The sequence below is a fragment of the Chrysoperla carnea genome, chromosome 5 (assembly GCF_905475395.1).
Source record: "Chrysoperla carnea chromosome 5, inChrCarn1.1, whole genome shotgun sequence".
NCBI lineage: Eukaryota > Metazoa > Arthropoda > Insecta > Neuroptera > Chrysopidae > Chrysoperla > Chrysoperla carnea.
This window is the reverse complement of record NC_058341.1, coordinates 35,498,622-35,520,718: the sequence shown is the minus strand read 5'-3', so window position 1 is coordinate 35,520,718 and position 22,097 is coordinate 35,498,622. Positions and strand designations below refer to the sequence as shown.

The 22,097-nt window shown below is 28.1% G+C and overlaps 1 protein-coding gene across 3 annotated transcripts in view; it reads right to left on the bottom strand.

Annotated features, from left to right (window-relative positions):
* The window catches only part of LOC123299731 (probable fatty acid-binding protein), a 37,279-nt gene continuing 15,182 nt past the window's right edge, over positions 1-22,097 (bottom strand). For 2 of the 3 annotated variants that reach the window (XM_044882053.1, XM_044882054.1), the window contains exons 2-3: positions 2,804-3,081; positions 1-170 (exon numbers count right to left, since the gene is read on the bottom strand). In XM_044882053.1, coding sequence (XP_044737988.1) covers positions 117-170; positions 2,804-3,081 — 332 coding nt within the window. In that variant the 3' untranslated portion in view covers positions 1-116. Of the gene's footprint in view, positions 171-2,803; positions 3,082-10,404; positions 10,600-22,097 lie in introns of those variants that run through there. The other variant, XM_044882055.1, reaches the window with a different exon arrangement.

Below are 22,097 nucleotides of genomic sequence, written 5' to 3'. Positions count from 1 at the left end.
TCAAAAAAGTGTAAATAATTTTTTATCACTCCATTATTTTATGTTTCAGCATTCTTCATTGAATTAAAAAATATAAACGTGCAAAATATTTTATTATAATATAATTGTGCACACACTTAAGCAACTATTGAGTAAATTCGAGTGGCAGTAACGTTATCGACCGTCATCACCTAAAACAGAAATAAAAATTTATGTTTATAAAAATTGATAAAAATGATAAATTATAATTATTCTAAGTAATAAGACAGGCTTAAAAGTCATGAAAACAGACTATTATCTAGCTAATACACAATTGAAAATTTTGTGTGTAGTTCGACATAAATTGTGCAATTCTAGATTATTTTTCTATAAACAAATTAAGAAATTGTAATTGAAATAATTTTGTATTTCATTTTTAAAATTTTCTACTCTATTAATAATAGTTCACTTTCAACATTTTCTAAGTAGAATTGAACAAAAAAATAATTTATGCAGTTTTTAAAATATCTTATAAAAATACTGCAATAGATAATCGCAGGGCCTAGGATAAGTGACAAAAGGTAAAAAACTGGCGACGCACAGTATCTGACTAAGTGTAGTAAACTGGATCGATTTTTATCAGAAATAAAAAAACTTTGCATTCAATTTTTAGAGTTAACAAAAATCGTCTGAATTCAAGTTAAGGTTGTACGTGCGCCAGGGCAGTTTTGGATAAAAGGTTCGAATTTTTATATGAAGTTGAACTAAGGGGGAGGGATTATTTATATAAATAAATGACTTCAAAAGTAGTCATATTTAACATTGGAGTTATGGAAAAACGGTAGATAGATGATATGTTTGAATAGATTTCACCAAAGCTAGTCGATGGAAATTAAAAAAAAAACTATTTTAATTAAAGTTAAAACATTAATAAATTATTGAAACAAAAAAAAAACCCGTTGTACCCTACTAATTAAGGATGTATGAATTTAAAGACCAAAAGTACGAATCAAATTTTTCGATATCTCTAGTAATTTTTAATAATATCGAAAATTGAGATTTTTGATTAATTATCAATAATTATTATTATTTCGAAAACCAAAGCAGATATCGAAAAATATTATTCTTATTTTTTGTATACAATAAAGTTATAATAAAATTCATCATCGAAGTTGAAAATAAGGTAAAAATAATTTCAACCACAAGTCTAAACTTGCCTTGGCGCTCGCACTACCTTAAATCACTGATGAAAGAAATTTGTCAGGAGTGATAGTGCATACTAAAGAGTTAGCAATGGTCCTCTACGATCATCGATTTTATTTAAGAAAATTGGTGTACATTATTAAAATTAGTAAAACAAAGTCTTGGGTTATCACGGATTTACAAACGTTTTTTCATCACAATTATTCACTTTCCCATAAGTCGGTGGAAAACAGCACAAGGTATGTCTTTTTGGGGGCTTTATTTTTGGAATACCAAACCAAGAACGTCAAATCCAGCGCTTGTCTATTAAAATTTTTATTTACTATTCTTATTTAAAAGTACATTAATCTGTCATAGCATTCCAAAAAAGTGATTGCTCATAATTTCGAAGGACCACGCCTATTGTAATTCAAGGACAGTATTATGTATCTGAAATCAATTTTATTGATTTTTGAAATTGATCAGCCACTTGCAGTAGAAATAAGACTTAAACTAATTATCTTGTTACTATAGCTGTCTGTTACTTATCTTGTACAAAAAAAATGTGAATTAATATTTGAACTTTTAGTTGAGTCACCCTTATCAATTTTAATTGATAAAAAGTTATTTTTAGAGACGGTGATTTTAAAAATATTTTGAATTGAATTTTGCAATGATTTATCGTACAATTTATTGTTAGTTCTAATCAATCTACTTCAAATTTTTAAAGAACTTCCATTTTCTAATTTTATATTAAAAATATGGATTAAGAATTTAAATACAAGTGCTTCTGCAATAATTTTTAAATATATTCAGTGATATACTTGTCAAACGGCCAATTGATCGTGTTTCTATAGGTATTATTTACACATAATATTTTTTATCCAAATAGAAAACATAATTTTATGTTGTTTACATGTTGCAATGTTTAATAATTGTCTTAGTTTTTGAATTTTTAGAGTAGTTAGATCCAAAATTCACGAAAATTCGAGCTCATTTCATTAATAGATAGAAAGTTTTCTATGAAACTGTCACAAACCCGATATGTGTACTTTTTGGGTAAAAATTATTTTGTACACTAGTATTATCGAAATGAGAGTAAAAAAAATTTTCCCTTTTTTAAATTTTCATGAGAGCTTGAAGAGGATCAAAAATAAAAAACGCAGAAACTAAGTAATTGAAAACATGTTTTCCTTTAACTTTAAATTGATTGAAAAAGACAAAAAATTGAAAACAAAAGACAGCCTGATGCGCAGTACAAAGTACGCGACGGTCGAGAGGCCTAGACATCGCCCAGATAGGCGACTTTTTTTGCTACCCTCTCCACTCAAGTTTTACGTATATATATAGAAATTGGATATGTTTAATGAATTGTCAAATCCTATACAAGCATATCTAATTTGGAGAAAACTTCGGTGGTATCTCGACAGCTACACATCTAATCATTGGACGAATTGGATTGTGATTTTTGAGTATTCTTTACATTTTGCAAACTATTAATAAAAAAAAAACCGATAAGGTCGGAAAAAGTTTTTGATTTATATAAAAAACAGAGACAAGATATATTTTATTCATATTGATTCAATGAGAAATAAAACAACCCCGCGGTAGAATGTTAAAATTGATAACGATAAAATATTAAAATTTATAACGATAATCTTACCATTTTAACTTGATCAGGAGTAAATTCTCTAGTGATGAGTGTTTCTTTGCCACTACCATCTTTTTGCGTTTCAATTAATTTATTACCATCGATTTTAATAAGAGCTTTCACTTTTCGGCCATCGGGTGTCTCTTGATCAAATTCAACATCAGGTTTGAATTTTAGCACAACATTTTTAAATGTTGATGAACTAGTTAATGTGTATTCATCATCGTTCTTTGTTAATTCGACGACTGGTGACACAGCATTACCCATCTTACGGGTAACAAGGCCCACACCTGTAAAAAGAAAAGAAATTTATTAATTTATTTTAATTTCTAAAATGATTTAGTCATTGTTCTTTAATTGAATTGAAATTCTTATGAAATGATTATTTTGATGTTGATGTTAAGATATGAGATTAAATTAATATAAATAGTGAATTTAGTTGTCAACAGACTTAATAGACAGACACAACAAGGAAACATATTTAAAGTAAATATCGTATATTCTCACGTATTAAAATAACGAACTTCAACCTTTTTTAAAAGATAAGCAGTAAAGTAAATAATTTGACCTTTCAACCTGTATGTATGTAATAAACGTTGACCTTTTATGAAAGTCTATTATCTCATTAGTTTTAATAATAATTACTGTTGCTGTTTATTCAAGAATTCGTCTAAAGTTATTTGTTTATATTTTTTTATAATTATGAAATTAAATTCTTCAAAGAAATAATAGTATACAGTAAAAGATCGGTACAAAAATCGGTTAATGAAGAAAAATGATCGAAACCGCTCGCATTTTCCTAAATCCTCATGGAATGCATCCTCATATTTCTATTTGTTAATAAACAATAAATTTTTACTTCAATGAAATGTTTAAGTTCGCTTAAAAATTAGTAAATAGGCAACTTGTATGACGTAAATGTTAAGTGTTTGTCAAATAATCGTCAAATTATTACACTTGTATAACGTATAGGTAAATCAAGTTGCCTATTTATTAATTTTATAAGTCAACTTTAACATTAACAATACCTTACTAATGATATTTGACACCTTAGATGCATATTCCATGAGGTTTTAGCAAAATGCGAGCGGTTTCTTTCATTTTCCTTTATTTCTAACAACTTTAACTGTACTTTAACTTAATAAGTACTAATTCATGAGTTATAATACTTTAGAAACGTTGTCAAAAAACGAAATGATTATCTCGCATGCACTAACACAGGCGGGTTAAAAAGTCGAACTTACGACTATTAGGGGGTTGGTTTTGAGGGATAAATGAGAGGTTTAAGATTTTTTAAAGTTATGAAAGCATGATTTCTCCCTCTTTCTTATCTCTTGATAAGGTTAAAAAATGTGAATTCATGAAAAATCATGAATTAATAATTTGATAGAAAAGTCAAGAGTGAACTAAAACTATTAGAACTGAAAAATTACTATGGCCAATTGATAAAATTAGAATTGTCTGAGGTAAGGAATAAAACATTAAATTATAGTCTCTCACATTCTTTTAACCCAAAACTTCTCATCAAATGAGTTTTCGGCAAACTTTTATAAGACATTTTCTTAATGTATCAAATAATAACTTGAAGCATAGAACACTGACCGTGCGAATCCTATTGGCCCTTTTATTCTCATTTTAAGATTATTCGATGATTTAGTAGAGTGAGTCTTCTTTTATCTACATAAGAAGCATAGGTACTTTGAAAGTTTGACAATTACAAGCTACCATTCTTCATTTCTTTGTACTATCCAAATTGAGAGTTTGGTATCCAAAATGGTGGAAGCAACGGGAAGGTTTTTTTTCAAATTAATATAGGTACTTTCATTTAACTTATTCCCATTATTATCTATGGGAATATTTACTTTATTGATATAGGAACTAACATCAGTTTATTAAGAAAAGTCTCAAAATGTTTCAGAATCATTTAGTATGAATTCACCTAATGAAAAGCGAAATGAGTGGAATGGAAAAACGAAAGTTTTACGAAAATAACAGAATGTTCTAGATTGTTTTTTAACTTTCGGGAAACTATTTGAACTTGTGTGAGTAGAAGAAAGAGAACAATACCTGGGGATCCAAAACGAATATTTAAACGATTCATTTAGGCCATTTTGAAAACATAGCATATTGTTCTACAAAGTTCTACAAAGTGTGAATAAATAATTTCGTCAATAGTTCAACATATCCAACAAGTTTTAGAATTAATAACTAAGATAAACATAAAAATAATTTTTATTTTAAAATAACTTGACAAATATTTATACTTTCGAATGTTCTTTTTGTATTTTGTATATTTACTCTGTGAGTGCATGTAGAAAAGATAGTCTTATGGCAGTGTATTATCACTATTTTATGGTACTTACACATAATGCACTACACCGAAGCAAAAAGAACACACTTTTAGTTTTTGTCGTGGCTTATTTGTTAATAGATAATTATTATTTGTTAATTTATGAATGTTGATTTAAACACCAATAAAAACCACTTTTTAAAGAATGTTTACTATGTTGTTTTTAGGTGAACGTTAATACTTTTAAACATTGAAGTCATAAAACACATATTTCTTTATTTTAGAAAAAAAATTAAGTTTAGATAGATAAATGGTAAAGCACGTAATCCATATAAAATTTCATTATTCGTGTTATTACATCAGGAAAAATAAAAATTTAGTCATAATGTAAAAAAGTCATTCTTTAAAATTGCATCATACAAATTTTATTTAGGTAAGAAATGGAAATTTAAAAATAGGATGAATTTACTTTTAAATCTAAGAAAAATTTATTATATAGTGAAAACAAACCATTGATTGAGTTAATTGTGGAAATACCATATATAGACATTGTTGATTATGTATTCGTTTGATTTTTACGTCATGTAAGTAAATAAAGATAGCCACTCTTAGGTAGCCACACGTACGTACAGGTCACACACATATAACTGATATTTAATAGGTACATACTATATTATTTGCGCCCTCATGGGTAAACAGTTTATAAGGTACATTTAAACTTTTGTTGTATTTCTAACGGTTTACAAGATGAATCGTATGGACATAAGACCCAATTGACCTATATTGCCCATTTACGAACACGATCTCACTTTTTACGTCCTGACAACGCTGCAAAATCATGTTGTCAGGCAGACAGACGGGCGGACGGACGGAGAGAAATTTAAACGGACAACCGGAAATGGATTTTCTGAACATCTATACCAAAATTTTGCTCGTAGCATCAATATTTTTAAGCGTTACAAACTTGGAACTGAACTTGTATACTTTGATATATTTCATATATACATGGTATCAAAAGTTATTTTAATACTTTTAGAATTCAATAAAAGGAAAATTTAGAAAATTTTACTTTTGAAAAACAGCTTAAGAGTTCAAAATTGTAGAATATACTTTATACGTGCGAGTTGTGATTAAGACAAGGTACTTTTAGTTTTAGAAAAAATCGAAAAAGGTAATCAATTTTAAACATTTCGTTCCTTCACCTGCTAAAGAATGGAATTACTCTAATCAGGTTCATAAAAATTCTTCTATTTCTTACATCGACAACAAATAATTGTTTGATATAAATTAGGTAAATCAAGATCCTGATCGTATAATGGAATTATGGAAGGTTGTTTCTATAATAATGGTTAAATAGTTTTGCTATAAATGTCATATACACATCAAACTATTCGACAAAAAGATCTTCTGAAAAAAAAGCATAAAAAACAGGTATTTTGTATTCTTGTCACAAGTGTAGTTTAAAATTTTATATAAATAAGTGTTAAAATAACAATGCCACCATGAAGTAATAAAAATTTATTTTATAATACTACGTACTTAAAAAGAATAAAGTAAGAAACAATTCATGAAATAAATAGAAATTCAATAAGAAATCAACTTAATTTTTTCTCATTTTAAAAAATTTATCTATATAAAGATTCTAAATTTATAGACTGTCAGTTCAAAAGACATATAAAAAGCCATAAGGAACAGAAAAAATGTATAAAATAACATTCATAACTAATGCGTTAACAATTAACTATTGTTTGTAAAACACAGAGAAAAACTTTTTACAGCCTGCCATTCGGCTGCGGAAAATCTGATTTTAGGAACATGGTGGAAACATTAGGAAGTCTAAGATATAGCAACGTCCTGAAAATTAATTTTATTTTAAAGCGGCTGTATTTTCATTTTTTATTGACATTTGTATGAGAACATAAAAATACTTTTAACAAACAAAAAGAAAACCGCTTTCAAAAGAAAACCTTTTCCAAAACAAATTAATATGCACCAAAAAGTAAAAAAATAACGATAATATAATTTAGTTAAAATTATTGTTATTTTTGGAGTCGGTGTCAGCCAAGGAAACAATTCTGACCGAACACTTTGCTACATTACCTTGGCTGACGCTGATTCCAAAAATAACAATAATTATAACTACAGGATATTATCGTTATTTTGTTACTTTTTAGTGCATATTAATTTGTTTTGGAAAACTTTTTCTTATAAAGTCGGTTTTCTTTTTGTTAAAAGTTTTTTTTTTATTTTGTGATTTTTAGTGAATCTGAAGTACACTAATTTATCACTAAAAAAATAATTATCGAAATCGGTTGGCGTGATATTAAGTTATTCGCTCTCTTGTCGTACAAACTTAATGCAAATTTAAGACTTTTATGACTTTCTCATGGATGCCGTTGTCAGAACTGGACAAAAATGAAAGAGGACCACACGGGCTTTCAAAGCACCAGCTTTTAAAAAGATAAAGAATCAGCAAAATAGTTTCACCCAGTCCCAAGTTCTGGGGTAACACACATAAAAAAATATAATGTTTTCGAACTTTAAAGAAACTTCATCAATCCTCGAGAATGATTTTTTAAAAGGCACAAGTAACTGCAAATCTATTGGGAATATTCATTCGATAAATTCAAATTCTCTTGATAAATATGACATTATAGAAATTTCTGAAAATATTCTATTGATAATCACCGATATTTTGCAAATCTATATAAAGTAAGAATTGGACGAACAATTTTGAATTCTAAAAACACTAGAACGACATGGTTTATTTATACACAAGATAATTTGTAGGCCTCATTAATCGACACGAAAGTGACAAATAAATAAATAAAAATAAATTATCCCATTATTATAAAAATTCCTATACGAAAATCCCACATACTACAATTGACTACTATCAACTATCAAGTATAGTAACTGCATGACACATCTATCTTTACATAGAAAAGTACTTTATTGTGTTCTACTTAAACTTTGTAATATATAGGAATAATCCTATTATTTGCTTTAATTAAATAAATTATTCTTAATAAAGATTAGTGCAATTTTTATTCATTAATAAAGCATTTTTTATAGAAGCATTAAGAGAAGAATTTATAAAAAGATTTTGTTATAACTAATAATAATAATTTATTTGAATCTAGTGATTTAAAATACTTAAATCAATTTGTAAAATTATTTACTTAATTTGAATAAACATACCACATATAATATTTATTTTAATAAGACGATTCAAGCAAGTAACGGAAGTTTTTGTATAATATAGATTACTAGCTGTACCCCGACACACTTCGCTGTGGGATATTATGGTTGCATGGAAATAGATGAGAAGTATCTAGTTTTTATGAAATTTGATAAACCCCGATAAAAGAGTTCATAAATTTTAAACGGATCAACTTATTTTCATGCAACTTTCAGTTTTTTAATGTACACATAATGCCCTTTTATTCGATACCACCACTTGGGTATATTTGAAAATATGCGATTGTTCATGAATAGGAAGAACATGCGTGTCATGATACGAAAGAAAAAATTTAGTTGATACAGTAGAACGCCGATTATCCGAACGCCAATTAACCGAATCGCCAATTATAATGGTGTAACAAGAAGGAACTCGTTGGAGTCAAGATATATTTCAGTTGTTATGGTTGAAAGCTAGAGGTAAGACACTACATATTTTGCGACGTTGAAACGTTTGTTTTTTTTTTCAACTTAATAGCATTGAATTACTTTTTAATATTGAATTAAAGTTTTTAATATTTATTTTATTCCAGTGACAGTTCGCTTTTCTTTATTGTCAGTCTATGTCTGATTATCCGAATTTTGGATTATCCGAATCGACCCCGGTCCCAATTAATTCGGATAATCGGCGTTCTACTGTATTGTATAAAGCCGTAACTATTAGTAGTTAGTTCTGTATCAAATATTGATTGCATTATATTTGATTTTGTAAGTAAATCTTTTATACTGTATTTGCTTTAAATATCTGTAAAAAAGTTCAAGTTTCTATTTTCAATGATTTGCCAATTTCTGTTGGTTGGAACTTTACGTGTATAGCTTTATAACCATTGTTTCAAATTTTTTGTAAAACGATAAAATATAGTTTTAGATTTTGGATTAATAAAGAGACAATAACATACTGCTTGTGAGAATAATAATAAGATTATTCGCTCGATTTTCTCGGTTTTGCGGGTGATTTGGAACCGAATGTTGTGGTACTTTGTTAATTAGCGCCATACGTACCAGGAATCCAAAAAGAAATTCGTGAACTCTCATATTTAATTTCTAGTTTAAGTACTTCGTTATGTGATACTTATTGAGCGTACTCACTTCGCTGGGAAATGAAATACATGTACAGTTGTCAAATCAAAACGAGTTAATTTTTGCATTTCATGCGAATAATACGGCAAGAATAACCATTCTCCGTATTTAAAGCAACAATGTGAATATCCAACACCAAAAATTTCACTGGTAGACGTACTAGTGGATGAAATGATCAAGATATGGCCTTCAAATCGACATTGGGCGAAATGCTCGAAGAAGTTGAAGACGTTATCTTATTAACTACAGAGACTTTTATAATGTTATAGTTTTTAGTTTGTTCTATTTCTATTCATTATTTTTGTAAAATTTATTTATATAAACGATAAAAAAATGATGTTTTGATAAATATGGATGTAAAATTGACAAGCTTTCTGATTTTAATATAGAGCTTTAGATATAGAAGTTTGGTAGTTTGAATACGTTCTAATATTATGAAAAGCTTAACAATTTTTTTTAAAATACAATTTCTGCCAAGATACAATTTTTATAACATTGGATCAGAAGAAATAACTCATTAAATTTGAATTATATTTCACGTTAAATGTTCAACGGTAATAAAAAAATTTAGGTTTTTATAAGATGTTCTCCTATTTTTGGAATTAAATTTTTTGCTAAATTTTATTATAACAGTTAAATTTTAGTATGTTTTTGCAGGTATCGCCTGGCTTTCTAAATAAAAAAAGGACCAAAATAGTTTCCGTTGATAAATTATTAAGACAACGAACTTGGTAAAAAATATATGATTCATTGCAATGAAAGACCTAATTTTCTTATAAAAATTATTAGAATTCACACACAATTACAACCTAATTATCATAATCTTTAAACAATTAAAACTATCATTTAAAACATGCAACAAAACATAATTATGTTAATTAAAATAATTAAAATCATGAGTTAGTTGTTTAATTACGCATTTAAAGTATTATTTCCGTAAAACAATTTTTAAACAAAAATATTTATGTATATTTAAAAAAATAAACAAATTACGTAAACTCACCTAAAGCTTTCATATAATCATCAAAATTTTCACTTTTGGCTAATTTATATTTTTTATTTAAATATGAAAGCACCATTTTAATTTATTTTAAGTACGAAATTAATGTATTAAAAATAAATCTTAAGTTTTTAAATTGTTGAGTTAATTTTACTATAACTGAGGACGAACGCGAACTAATCAAATAAACTTATAAGACAATTGTGTTACTACAACTTATAAGTACTATTATTGACTAACAGTTACTGATAATAGAGATAGTCTATATTCAGTGATCTATGGAACATGTAATAAATAAAATATTAAATAACAGAAATAAATTATTTATTAAATTGAAATTATTTAACCCTTTGGTGTTTAATTGCTGATATCATCGATTTGGAATTAAAAGAGTTCAAAAATTAAACTTTAGAATTTGGGTTTTGCTTAAAAAAATTTTAATATTTGTTGCCAGTTGATAAATTTGTGATAGCATATCTTACGAAGCAGAAATAAAAAAATTGTAAATGTCTAGCACTTAAGGATGTCGGAGATTTTTATTGCAATCAAAATAAAAAATATTTTGGATCTATTTTAAGCAAAAAAGTACTCTTGTGAATTTCCTCTAGACCCTTAGTTGTCCAAATAAAAATTTTTGGAAAACTAAAAATGTAATTTTCGATTTTAAGAAAAATGTGCTATTTTTTTAATCTCGGGGGGAATTTGCTTAGCTAAAGCAGCTCCTGCGCTATGTTTTTTTATTTATAGAATATGTAGCGTTCTCCATTTAATATCAAAATTGATATCAGCTTAATGGTGGCCTTTACACCTTCTACAGCAGTTTATTCCAGGAAAATTTCTTTTCGTAAGCTTTTAAGTTCCCTCTGTCGTAGGTTTTTCGATATAGACGCGAGTCTTAAGAAAATCCCACAAAAAGATATAAAATGGTGTATTCTTGACTGAATACACGCTACGATGATACAAACGCCTTCCCTATCTTCATTGATTACAGTTTCCTACAACTTTTGCACAATGATACGAATTATTCATTCATTAGGACGATTAAATTGGGCATAATCTTCTCGTATTCTAAACATAGTTCTTATAGAATTGTTATTTCTGTAGAACGCAGAAAACAAGTGAAAAATTTAAGTGTTAGTTCGAAATGATTAATATCATAAATGGAATGTTTCAATCTAACCTTTGACGTTTGATCAAAGGAATGTCCAGCATTCTAATTTACAGAGTTTCAAACATAGGAAACTGAATTGGATCACAATTAAATTTTAGTTTGAACCATTAACGAAAAAAAAAACAACATTTTATACTTAGGACGGCCTAAGCAATGAGTTGGTAATTAGGGAAGAGCAAAAGTATTGAGTCCGAACTGCTTCCTTATGCACACTTTTCGTCAGAATAGTAAGTTTAGGTTTTTTTTTCCTCCAACAAGAAAAAGATAGCTGGTTGGTAAAAAGTTGGGAAAAAATGAAAAGGTAGAGCCTGCGGTTAAGAGATATTTCCATGAACTGTATTGATCTATGGAGACTGTTGCGAAATAAAATATTTTTTGCTTGGTTTAGTTCATAAAATATCATAAAGTATAGATATATTAACCGTTGTTCATTCGTGAAATAAAAAACGGAAAAGTATTCGAGAAATTAAACAAAAAGAAATGTGTTTTATCGAGCGACTCCCAGAAAAGCGAGGCTTTTTTGACTCTTGATAAGTATATCTACACGGAGGAGGATACATTCCATTAAACAATGAAACAAAGATAATATCCAAGATCAAATTGATATGATTGTTTTTACTAAAGCCGTAAAAAGTATTTAATATTTAACACCTGTATTCTGTGCAAACAATATACTTTAGTGAATATGGACGATGAATAATTGAATTAGCATAAGTGATCATTATCTTTGAAGGAACAAAATAGATCAAAATACAAAATATAATGCTTAATCTATTTTTAATTACCATTATGATGGAATTATGTATTTTTGTTGACTGATTTAATTAGTTTCGCAAAAATATTTTTGACCTTGATATAATATAATTACAATTGTCAACAAACAACAATTTATATACCTTAATATAATTGTCAGGCCACGTTAATTTAAAAATTTCTGCTGGGGTTTATAAAATGGGCACATGCCCTCTGATTTTAAAATATATTATTTGGTCTTTTAGGAAAGGGGTATTATTTAAAATGAAGCCAGTTTTTAAATAAAAAATTCAAATGATTATAAAAAATAAGATGCCTTTGTATTTAGATAAGCTAGATTTCAGTTAGGAGTATGTCTTAGAAAAAATTTTGCACTAGGTCTAGTTTGATTAATTATAACTTCTATGCTTCAAAGACGCTTCAGTGTCGTTTGAGACAGAGATTTTTGTATTCACACAGAATATGCACTTCATTTTCTTCCTCTTTACGATAAAATTTGCGAGATCGATTATTAAGAGTCTGCATGTTCTTCGCTATTTACTTTATTTTGGTCTTAAATTTTGCCTTTCGCCTTTTAACTATTATATTGCCATTATACTTGAACTTTTTGAATAAAATATAGAACGGATTGACCTACATAAACTGTGGTCGCACATTTCTGAAGAATTATCTTCAGTTCGTTTTTGCCTCAACGTATCCATCATCGTGTTTCATATATGTAATTGTTCTTTTATAAAATTTTTTAAATACACTTCTACGTATCTCGGGAGTGTTTTCGTGAACCGATTTACTTATTATCTGTTCTACTTTTCTAAACGACCATTAACATTCCTACCAAACTTTCTCAATTTTTTAACACCCTTTACATTCGATGACAAAAGCGAATAGTTGATAATATTTTCGAAACCAAAGATTTTTATTAACAATAACTTTTTTTCGTAAACCTTAAAATAAAAAAGTTTTCCATATGTAGCCAACTTAAGTCGACACCCTGTATAATCTGTAAATATTAAACGTTGTCTGTATATCACTACATAGTATAAAACAAAGTCGCTTTATCTGTCCCTATGTCCCTTTGTATGCTTAAATCTTTGAAACTACGCAACGGATTTTGATGCGGTTTTTTTTAATAGATAGACTATAGAGTGATTCAAGAGGAAGGTTTATATGTATAATAACATCCATTAAATAGTGGAGAAGTACTGCTATTTTTGAGGTTTCTAATGTGATGTCGTAAATAATTACAATAAGTAAATAAGTAAATAAGTAAAAATGTAGTGTATGAATTTAGATATTCCAAAGATAGCAGGAAATCTTCATGGTATAGGGAAAGGGGGATTGTTTTACTCCAAATTTAACGCGTGCGGGCCACGGGCAGTAATGAATAAATCAAAACTACTGGATCGATTTTAATCACATAGGCTATATATTTTATATCCGTGCGAAGCCCGAGCGGGCCGCTATGTTTTTATATACAACGTTCACAGTTTTTCTGTAGTGTATTTAGTATCAGCATTGCACGCGTGCGTAGCCGGGGCGGGTCGCTAGTTTAAAAAAAAAATTATCCATATTTCTTTTAAGTTCTACCAACTGGACATTATCTAAGATGTGAGAAATAGAAACCTCTATAAGACAGTTAATTGGAAAAATATGACTCGTTTTACATCTGTGACATCAAGTGAGACTTAGTCACACTCTCTTTTCTAAAAATTTTGTAACTTTGCATCAAAATTCGAACTTTAATTTCTAACTTCTCGTTATTATATAAAAAAATTTTCAAAAAATACAACAATTTCCTTAATTAAAAAGATATGGATCTTCTTAAAATGATGACCATGGATAAAACACTACCATGTTTTATTACAATTACTTTTTTACTGAGCCAAAAATTCTTCGTAGCAACAACAGCGGAATTACATAGATTTTAAGTTAAAAAACTTGACCTACCGAATTATAAATAGTTGAGTATACTTAATTTAAATAAAATGCTCTTGAATGGTTAAAATTATTAATAAAATTTATAAATTAACTAATAATATATAAATAATATAAGTAAATATATATTGTATAGTATTTATTATTATGAATAGAGAATAAAACATGGACATTGAACCGTTTTTCCCTATCATCATATTTATTTAACCCTGGACTTTTTTAAGGTCATATTTATTATTATTTATAAAAATATTTTTAATAACTATCCAACATGTGTTTGCAAACAATAAATAAATAAAGACTAAGTATACTGCAAGTTTTATTATCTGTGAATTATTAATTTAAATTTTATTATAATATAATACATAATCTTATATTGAAACTAAAATTACAAACGTTTACTTCCAAAATTAGTGTTACCATGATTGCTAATATTCGCTTCCATGGTAACGATACCCTACTTTAATTATAGAATTGTATGGATGCATATATAATAATTGTATGGATTGCATTTAAGACTTACATTGAAAATTTAATATTATTGTCTCACAAATTTAAATAAATAATTATGATAATTTACATTTTAAAAATAATATTTGTGCAATTTGATTTCTTATTTTCACAATTTGTAATGCATTAAGTTCAATTAATTCGTGTTTTACAATAATTTTAATTTGACATTTCTATAACATTAACATGTAATTTTTCACTGGAAGCGCTGGCATCGATTTTATTGTCCCTACCATGACTACGATCACAACGAATAGGTAGGTACCTACTGTTGAAAATTTTTTGTCCAAGCTCGTGAGAAATTAAGTAGCTATACTTTTCTCACTCAGTATGCGTAGGAAAAACAGTTCATTACCGACCTAGTGTGATAATGAATTCAATCTCGCAAAAGGGCGGTAATGAATTCAAGTACTATAGAAAATTTTTTAATTTTCTATTTTTCTCAATAACCATGACACATTTTAAATAATAATGATAATTTTTAAACAATAACTATCGTTTATTTTCACATTTTAAAGGCGTGGAAAAAGTTTTGTATCATATACGTGTGATAACGAATTATTCAAGTGCTGATTTCGCAGGCATACGTTAAGAATGCTTTTATCCCACTTGTAAATAAATTTTATATCAGTGGCAAATGCAGCCTTCATTCCTTCATGCTTCTAATGAATCTTTAACAAGTCGCTAAGAAAGTTCATGAACTTGTTTATTCTGAAGTTAGTGTTGAATAAATACATAATGCGCATCGTAAAAGAATGCTCACCAAAAAAATCCCACCCTTTCATCGTTTCCCCCAAAAACCAAAATGTAAGCCAAGAGTAATTTTATAAATACACTAGCTGGGAACTACCCGCTTTGCTGGGCAACATCCCCACTTGCACCCCTCCCTCCACATTTCCTTGCGTTGGATAACAGTTTTGTAATGTACACGTCATGCTCTTTTATTTGATACCCCACTTAGGTATATTTGTAAATATTCGATATTTCCTTCCCACTTTCTCGCTTCGCCTTTCTACTCTCCGAAGGTTAAAAAAATTTCTAAATGTAATTTAAAACATTCTGATCAAGTTTTGAACTATTAAAAGCCATAATTGAAAAATATGAATTTTTTATTCATGAACACCCCCGCAACCCCCCTTGTGGGTGGAATTTCGTAAAATCCGTTCTTAGCTTACCTCTACTTGGCAAAAGGAATATTCCTGCCAAATTTCAAGTCTCTAGGTCTTATAGTTCCAGAGATATCGTGATGAGTGACTATCTATATCTATAGAAAGTCTCCTATATATTTATAGAAGATAATTGCAAAATGTTTATTGGAGTAATGTGATGCATTGAAAATTTATTTTTCTATTATATGGAAATTAACGTTTATACAATAATTACTTATGTAATTAATCAATAGTTATTTGTACCTTGATTTACATTTTTTTCTCGCATATTAATTCTTTTTCATTTTAAAAGCAAAACGATGATACTTAATAATTATGTAAACATGTTTCACTATATTGTGCCGCCGATTTTCCGAACATTCGTGTAAATTCGGATTTCGAAATACAAAAATACTATAATCTTAATAATAAGTTTAATAATACACTAATAACAGTAATTTTAGACTAAAAAAAATTATTGTGAAGGTAAAACTGATCATTTAAGTCAATTACTTTCAAAAAATGAAGTAACTTTTTCTATACATGGTGATTTTCTAAAAACTTATTTCAATGATTTTTTCCGGGTCAAAGGGTGGCCAACGTTTTTTTCTTTAATTAATTTATCTATTTTCTTGGCAGATTCTAATTCATTTTACCTCAAAAATTTTTTTTCCTATACATGAATTATCAGTTCTTGATTTTACTGTTTTTCAGGGTAAAACTGTAGAAATTAAACAGTATACCTACATTTTGTAGGAAAATTTTGTAGGCTATAGATTTTCTTGATAGAAACTTTTAAATCTGAAAATACCTGAAACCATGTGGCAAAAAGGACAAATAGACTTCTTCAAAAAGGATGCAGTGCTATTTCAAAAAATAAAATTTACCCCGGTGTAACTCGGAAGGGGCCCTCAGAAAATAAAACTACACACATTTTTGCATTCCCCGAAAATAAGAAGATTCGTATTTTACTGTTTTTTATACTTTAATTCGTTTTTGAAAAAAATAGCTGAAAACTTTTTAAAAAATCACCCTATATATTGCAAAAACATAACGATTCTGAGAGTTTGGTCGTTTTTCACCTCAAACATTAGACCAAAATATAGTTTTTTTTTTTTCAGTTTGAATTACAACCTTAATTAAAAAAATTTAAAAAATATATATAAATAAAAGCGTTCTATTACATCATCCAATTGGAATGTTGTATTTATGAAAAATAATGTATTTACTATATGTAGGTTATTTAACTTTTTTATAGCAAATAGAATCAATAGTAAGAAAATTAATTAAACTATGTATCGATATCAATTATCATAAAAGTCAACACGAAAAAATTATTTAAAAAAAGTATTTCTAAAAAACATTACACTAGTTTTAGTGAGCTTTTTGAAATAGGTTTACGTTAGCAACTAAATAAAAAAATTTTTCTTTAAAACTAAAAACAATCGTATTGAGAATGTCTACATCTTTGTTTGAAGTCAGTTTGAAGTCAAATTCAAACAACAAATATTTATGATATATTAGAGCTAAAGCTAATTAACTTCAATTGAAAAATTTTACTAAAAGAAGAACATTTATTTTATTATCATGATTTTTCATTTATTTTATTAGCAAGATGAGTAATAGTTTTGAATGAAATGAGGCCCTTGGAAATAAAATAATAATAATAATAATATAATTATGATTATTATTTATTAAAATTTATGATTTTGTTACGTATTTGTTAATTTGATCGTGTGTCGTTCGTCTATTGACATCTATTATTTTAATACGCAAGTTATTATTAGTTATTTAGAATTTTATAAATAACTGTAAGTACTTAGCAATCCACGATTTAGTAGGAGGTATTTCAACTACGAAATTTCTTTCGCGCATGCATTTTCTTTTGACTTAATGGGTATTTATTTCGAATTTTTCAGTATAAACATTGTACAGGAAATAATCTAGAAACTCTAATGGCTATCTACAAAATAACTTCCGGAAGCCTGTCGAATATGCCAAATTCAGTTTTTTTTCACTATGTAGATACCAAAATTGCAAATTGACTGTATTATATAAATCAATTATTATGGTTTAGATTTGCATTATCACTCAAGTGAAAAAATACAAATTCGAAAATCATATTGAATAGGAATTTGTTGGCTTTTAGTAAATTTTCTATGCGTATAACCAGCTTTAACTACGTTAAAATTAAAAATCATTTTTAATGTTTTTCTACAATACGGAATATTACACTTGTTAGCATTATTATATTACCTTCTAAAATTTTTATTACTTTGGGTTGTTTTTAGTTTTTATACCATGTATATGAAATATACCTAGGTATATTAAGTTTAGTCCCAAGTTTGTAACGCTTAAAAATATTGATGCTATGAACAAAATTTTGGTATAGGTGTTCATAAAATAACCTAATTAGTCCATTTTTGGTTGCCTATCTGTCTATCGCCTGTCGCATGTCATCGCGATTACTCAAAAACGAAAAGAGATATCAAGCTGAAATTTATAGCGTGCTGAGGACGCAAAAAGTGAGGTCGAGTTCGTAAACGAGCAACATAGGTCAATTAGATCTTGGGTGCGTAGTACTCATTTTGTAAACCGTTAGAGATAGAACAAAAATTTAAATGTAAAAAATGTTTCTTATAAATAATAAACAACTTTTGTTTGAAACATTTTTTCGTAAACATTACTGTGATATCGCATATTATGCGCAAATTGTCGTTTTAAATGGGTACATCATTAATATATGTGTGACATGTATGTGTGTGTAATGTGACAGAGTAATCAACACTGCATATACATGGTATTTCAACAATTACTTCAGTCAATTGTTTGTTTTCACTTGTTATCATTATATATATGCAGGTTATTACAACCTTCTCTATATAATTAGTTATGCATAAATGAATCTATTCTCAATTATCTGATAAGCTATTTTATAATATTGATTGTATATTTTCTTAAATGCTTAAAGTCTTTTTTTTTTTAAATTTATAAAGTAAAATTCAAAAATATTTTTTCTGAAAGTCTTTTGTATTATACCACCAAATTTTACCAACAGGTTTTGATTTCTGGAGATCACCTTGAACTTTTAAAAATTTAAAATAAATTTTCAGTACATATGGCTAATTTGAAGAGTTCCGTACCTCAAAAAAAGGCAGCCGATTCGATCAGATTTGATAACTACAAGAAATTTAAAACAATATCGAAAGAAGTAAAAATATATACACTAAAAAAACTAAAGAATTAGAGACCGCAATCCCTGATCGAAATCAGGAACTCAAAAAAATATTTTGTCATTGAGATATTCTGTTTGTGGAAATAAATTTTTGAAAAAGTACAAAATTAAAATTTTCCGGTCAAAAATCTATTAGTAATTCCAATGGTGACCTCATTATAACCTTGCCTAATAAATATTATGTTAACAATTTTCTGTATGAGATAATTTGTACTACAGCAACGGAATCACATGGAACTATACTTCATTATGATTATTTACTATGGTAGGCGTAAATTATGATAATTGATAATAATTTATAAAAAAGTTTATTTATGTTATAAATTTGTGTGAAAAAAATGCAGAACCATAAAGAAATTCTGTAATTTTGTTCACTAATGTTAATTTTGTGATTTTACGGTAATTATACGTTCCATTTATTAACTTGAATTTTGGAAAGAAGTTTTGACTTGGGAGACAAACTTGTATACGCAAAAATTCATTTTGAGATATAATTCCAAAAATCGCATTCACAACGGAAAATTTTTTTTTATTGGATCGATTTCGTATGGATCCAATAAATCGAATATCTACAAATTTTCAGCTTTCTTTCTTTTATATATATTTTGGAATGCAAAACCCAAAATTTGGAGCTGTAGTTATTTCCCCTGGCTTTACGACAATAGCTTTCAATAACGATTTTTTCATGAATGGAACTACGGAAAAATTAAACTAAATTTGTCTTCATTTTGAATACTTGGTTCCAGAAAAAATTTCTTAGTTCAAGAAATCCTTTTTTATATAAAATAAGTGAGCATTTAAATGAAAATTCATAACAATAAATTATGATTTTATTTATTTTTCTCGTATAGTCAGTTTTTATTTCATAAGCATTACTATAATTACTAGCCTTACAGGTTTGAACTTGAATTTATTTAGAAAATCAGGTTCTCGAAGGTCAAATTGCCGACAAACTTCATTCATTAGTAAATCAAAAGAGCAAAGTTTTAAAAAAAATAGAAGTTTTATAAAACAAATAGCTAATGATAATATTAAATTAAGAAACAATCGAGATAAAATTAAATCCTATTGATTCGTTTGTGGCATCGCAGCTCCTAAACAACTGAACTCCGATTTTGATTTTTTTAAAGCCATACCATGGTAATGAATTATTCTAATTTTGAACCCCTTTTTTAGACGACTCTAAAAATAACAATTTAGATGGCGGGTTAATTTAGATCTAGGGTAACGGGTTTGATTCCAGCCGTCACAACAAATATTATTTTAATTAATAGCTGTGTAGTGCATGGTATATGTATGAACGTGTACTCAGCCTTTGAAAATAATTGAGGAGCTGATAAATGAAATTATCAGCGGAAAAGGTAGTAAAACACATATGGTATCACAATGGACTCAATAGCCTAAGTGTGTCCTTCGTGAACAGCCAATATAACCTTACCGAGTTAAAAACAACATACTATGTTCAATAGAATAATACTGTAAAGCTATTGGTTCGCCCATATAGTGGCGTGATTCAATAAATCTGCCTCGAAGTCCAATAAAGAATAGTTATTCTCGATATATTTTACATAATAATAGTGATTCTGTTACTAATAACTTTATTCAAGGAACCCTTAGCAATATAATACAACTTTTCCGTCTATTTCGTTAGGCTGCCATGGCATTGATTTACCAAATATAAGTTTACCAAACAACGTAAACCTATCTCAATTAAAAGTAATTCAGTAAAGAAATTTTTTCCCGTAAAAACTGAAATTTTTGCTTAAAAATTTAGATAAATTTTTTTTTCCGAATTTTCGTTCAGCTTGAATGGATCTCAATCGGACACGTGAACTGGCATTTTTGTAAAGAAGAATAAGAATTTATCAAGCTATATGTAAATTTTTTATAAACAACAAAAACGCGTAAAAACATTTTTACGGTAATGAATGAACAACAACAAGTTTGAGAGGAAGGAAAGTATTCAGATTACATACTTTATTCTGACAAAATTTGGTGCCAGCTAAGCTAACCAAGCCACTACTAAAAAGTAACTCTTCCAGTTTAGAAAAATAACTATAAGGCTTAAACCGAGTCCAATTTTTCTGTGCAATACTTCCGTAAATTGGGAAACAGTAATAACCTCTTGGAAGACTATATTCGAAAGTAAGATGTTGACGAAATTTAGACAAATAGGATTCCGATTCTAAGAGAATTAATTCCTGTAGAATTCCAATAATTACTTTTAATTGTGTGCCCATTCGGTAGTATTTTCAGAAGTTTTGCCTTTGCTGGAGAATTAATGGAGCTCGCTCTTAAAATAAGTTTAAAACATTGAACTGCAAACCACTATGCCAGTGTAGTACTTTTCGGTATGCGTTTGTTTTATGAACAAGAAACGTAAAAATACAACGGGCTGCAGGCAAGTTAAATAAAACGACAAGCGAGTACAATACTACATGCAAGGACGACCAACTAAGGTCATTGACAGATTATATAAATCTCTAGACTCAAAAAGTATTTATTCCCCGCGAAGTTGGAGGATACAGGCTACAGATTTTCCTTCGGCTCGCTCATATCGGGAAACTGAAGGTAATTAGTTACTTTATCTGGAGTAGAGTTGTATCCTGCGTTAAATTAATTAAAGGTTACTGAATGTTTTCAAACGAGCTGCATACTGGCCTTCTGCCTTCCCACTATACTATCACTATTTAGTGATGAGCTAAGCTTTAGAGATGAGCTTATCACTATTTAGTGATGAAAAAAGCTAATTTGACTGTCTTTGCCTTACATACTTAGGCATAAACTTTTCTAGGTGCCTTAAACATTGGCCTTGATTCTGTTGTAATTAACTGCTTCTGTCTAGCATACTTGCTGTTGAACTATGATCTTACTCTTACACATATGTAAGACCAAATAAGACTTGCAAGCCCAAAACCAGTGACTGAACCAAAGATGCTAAATC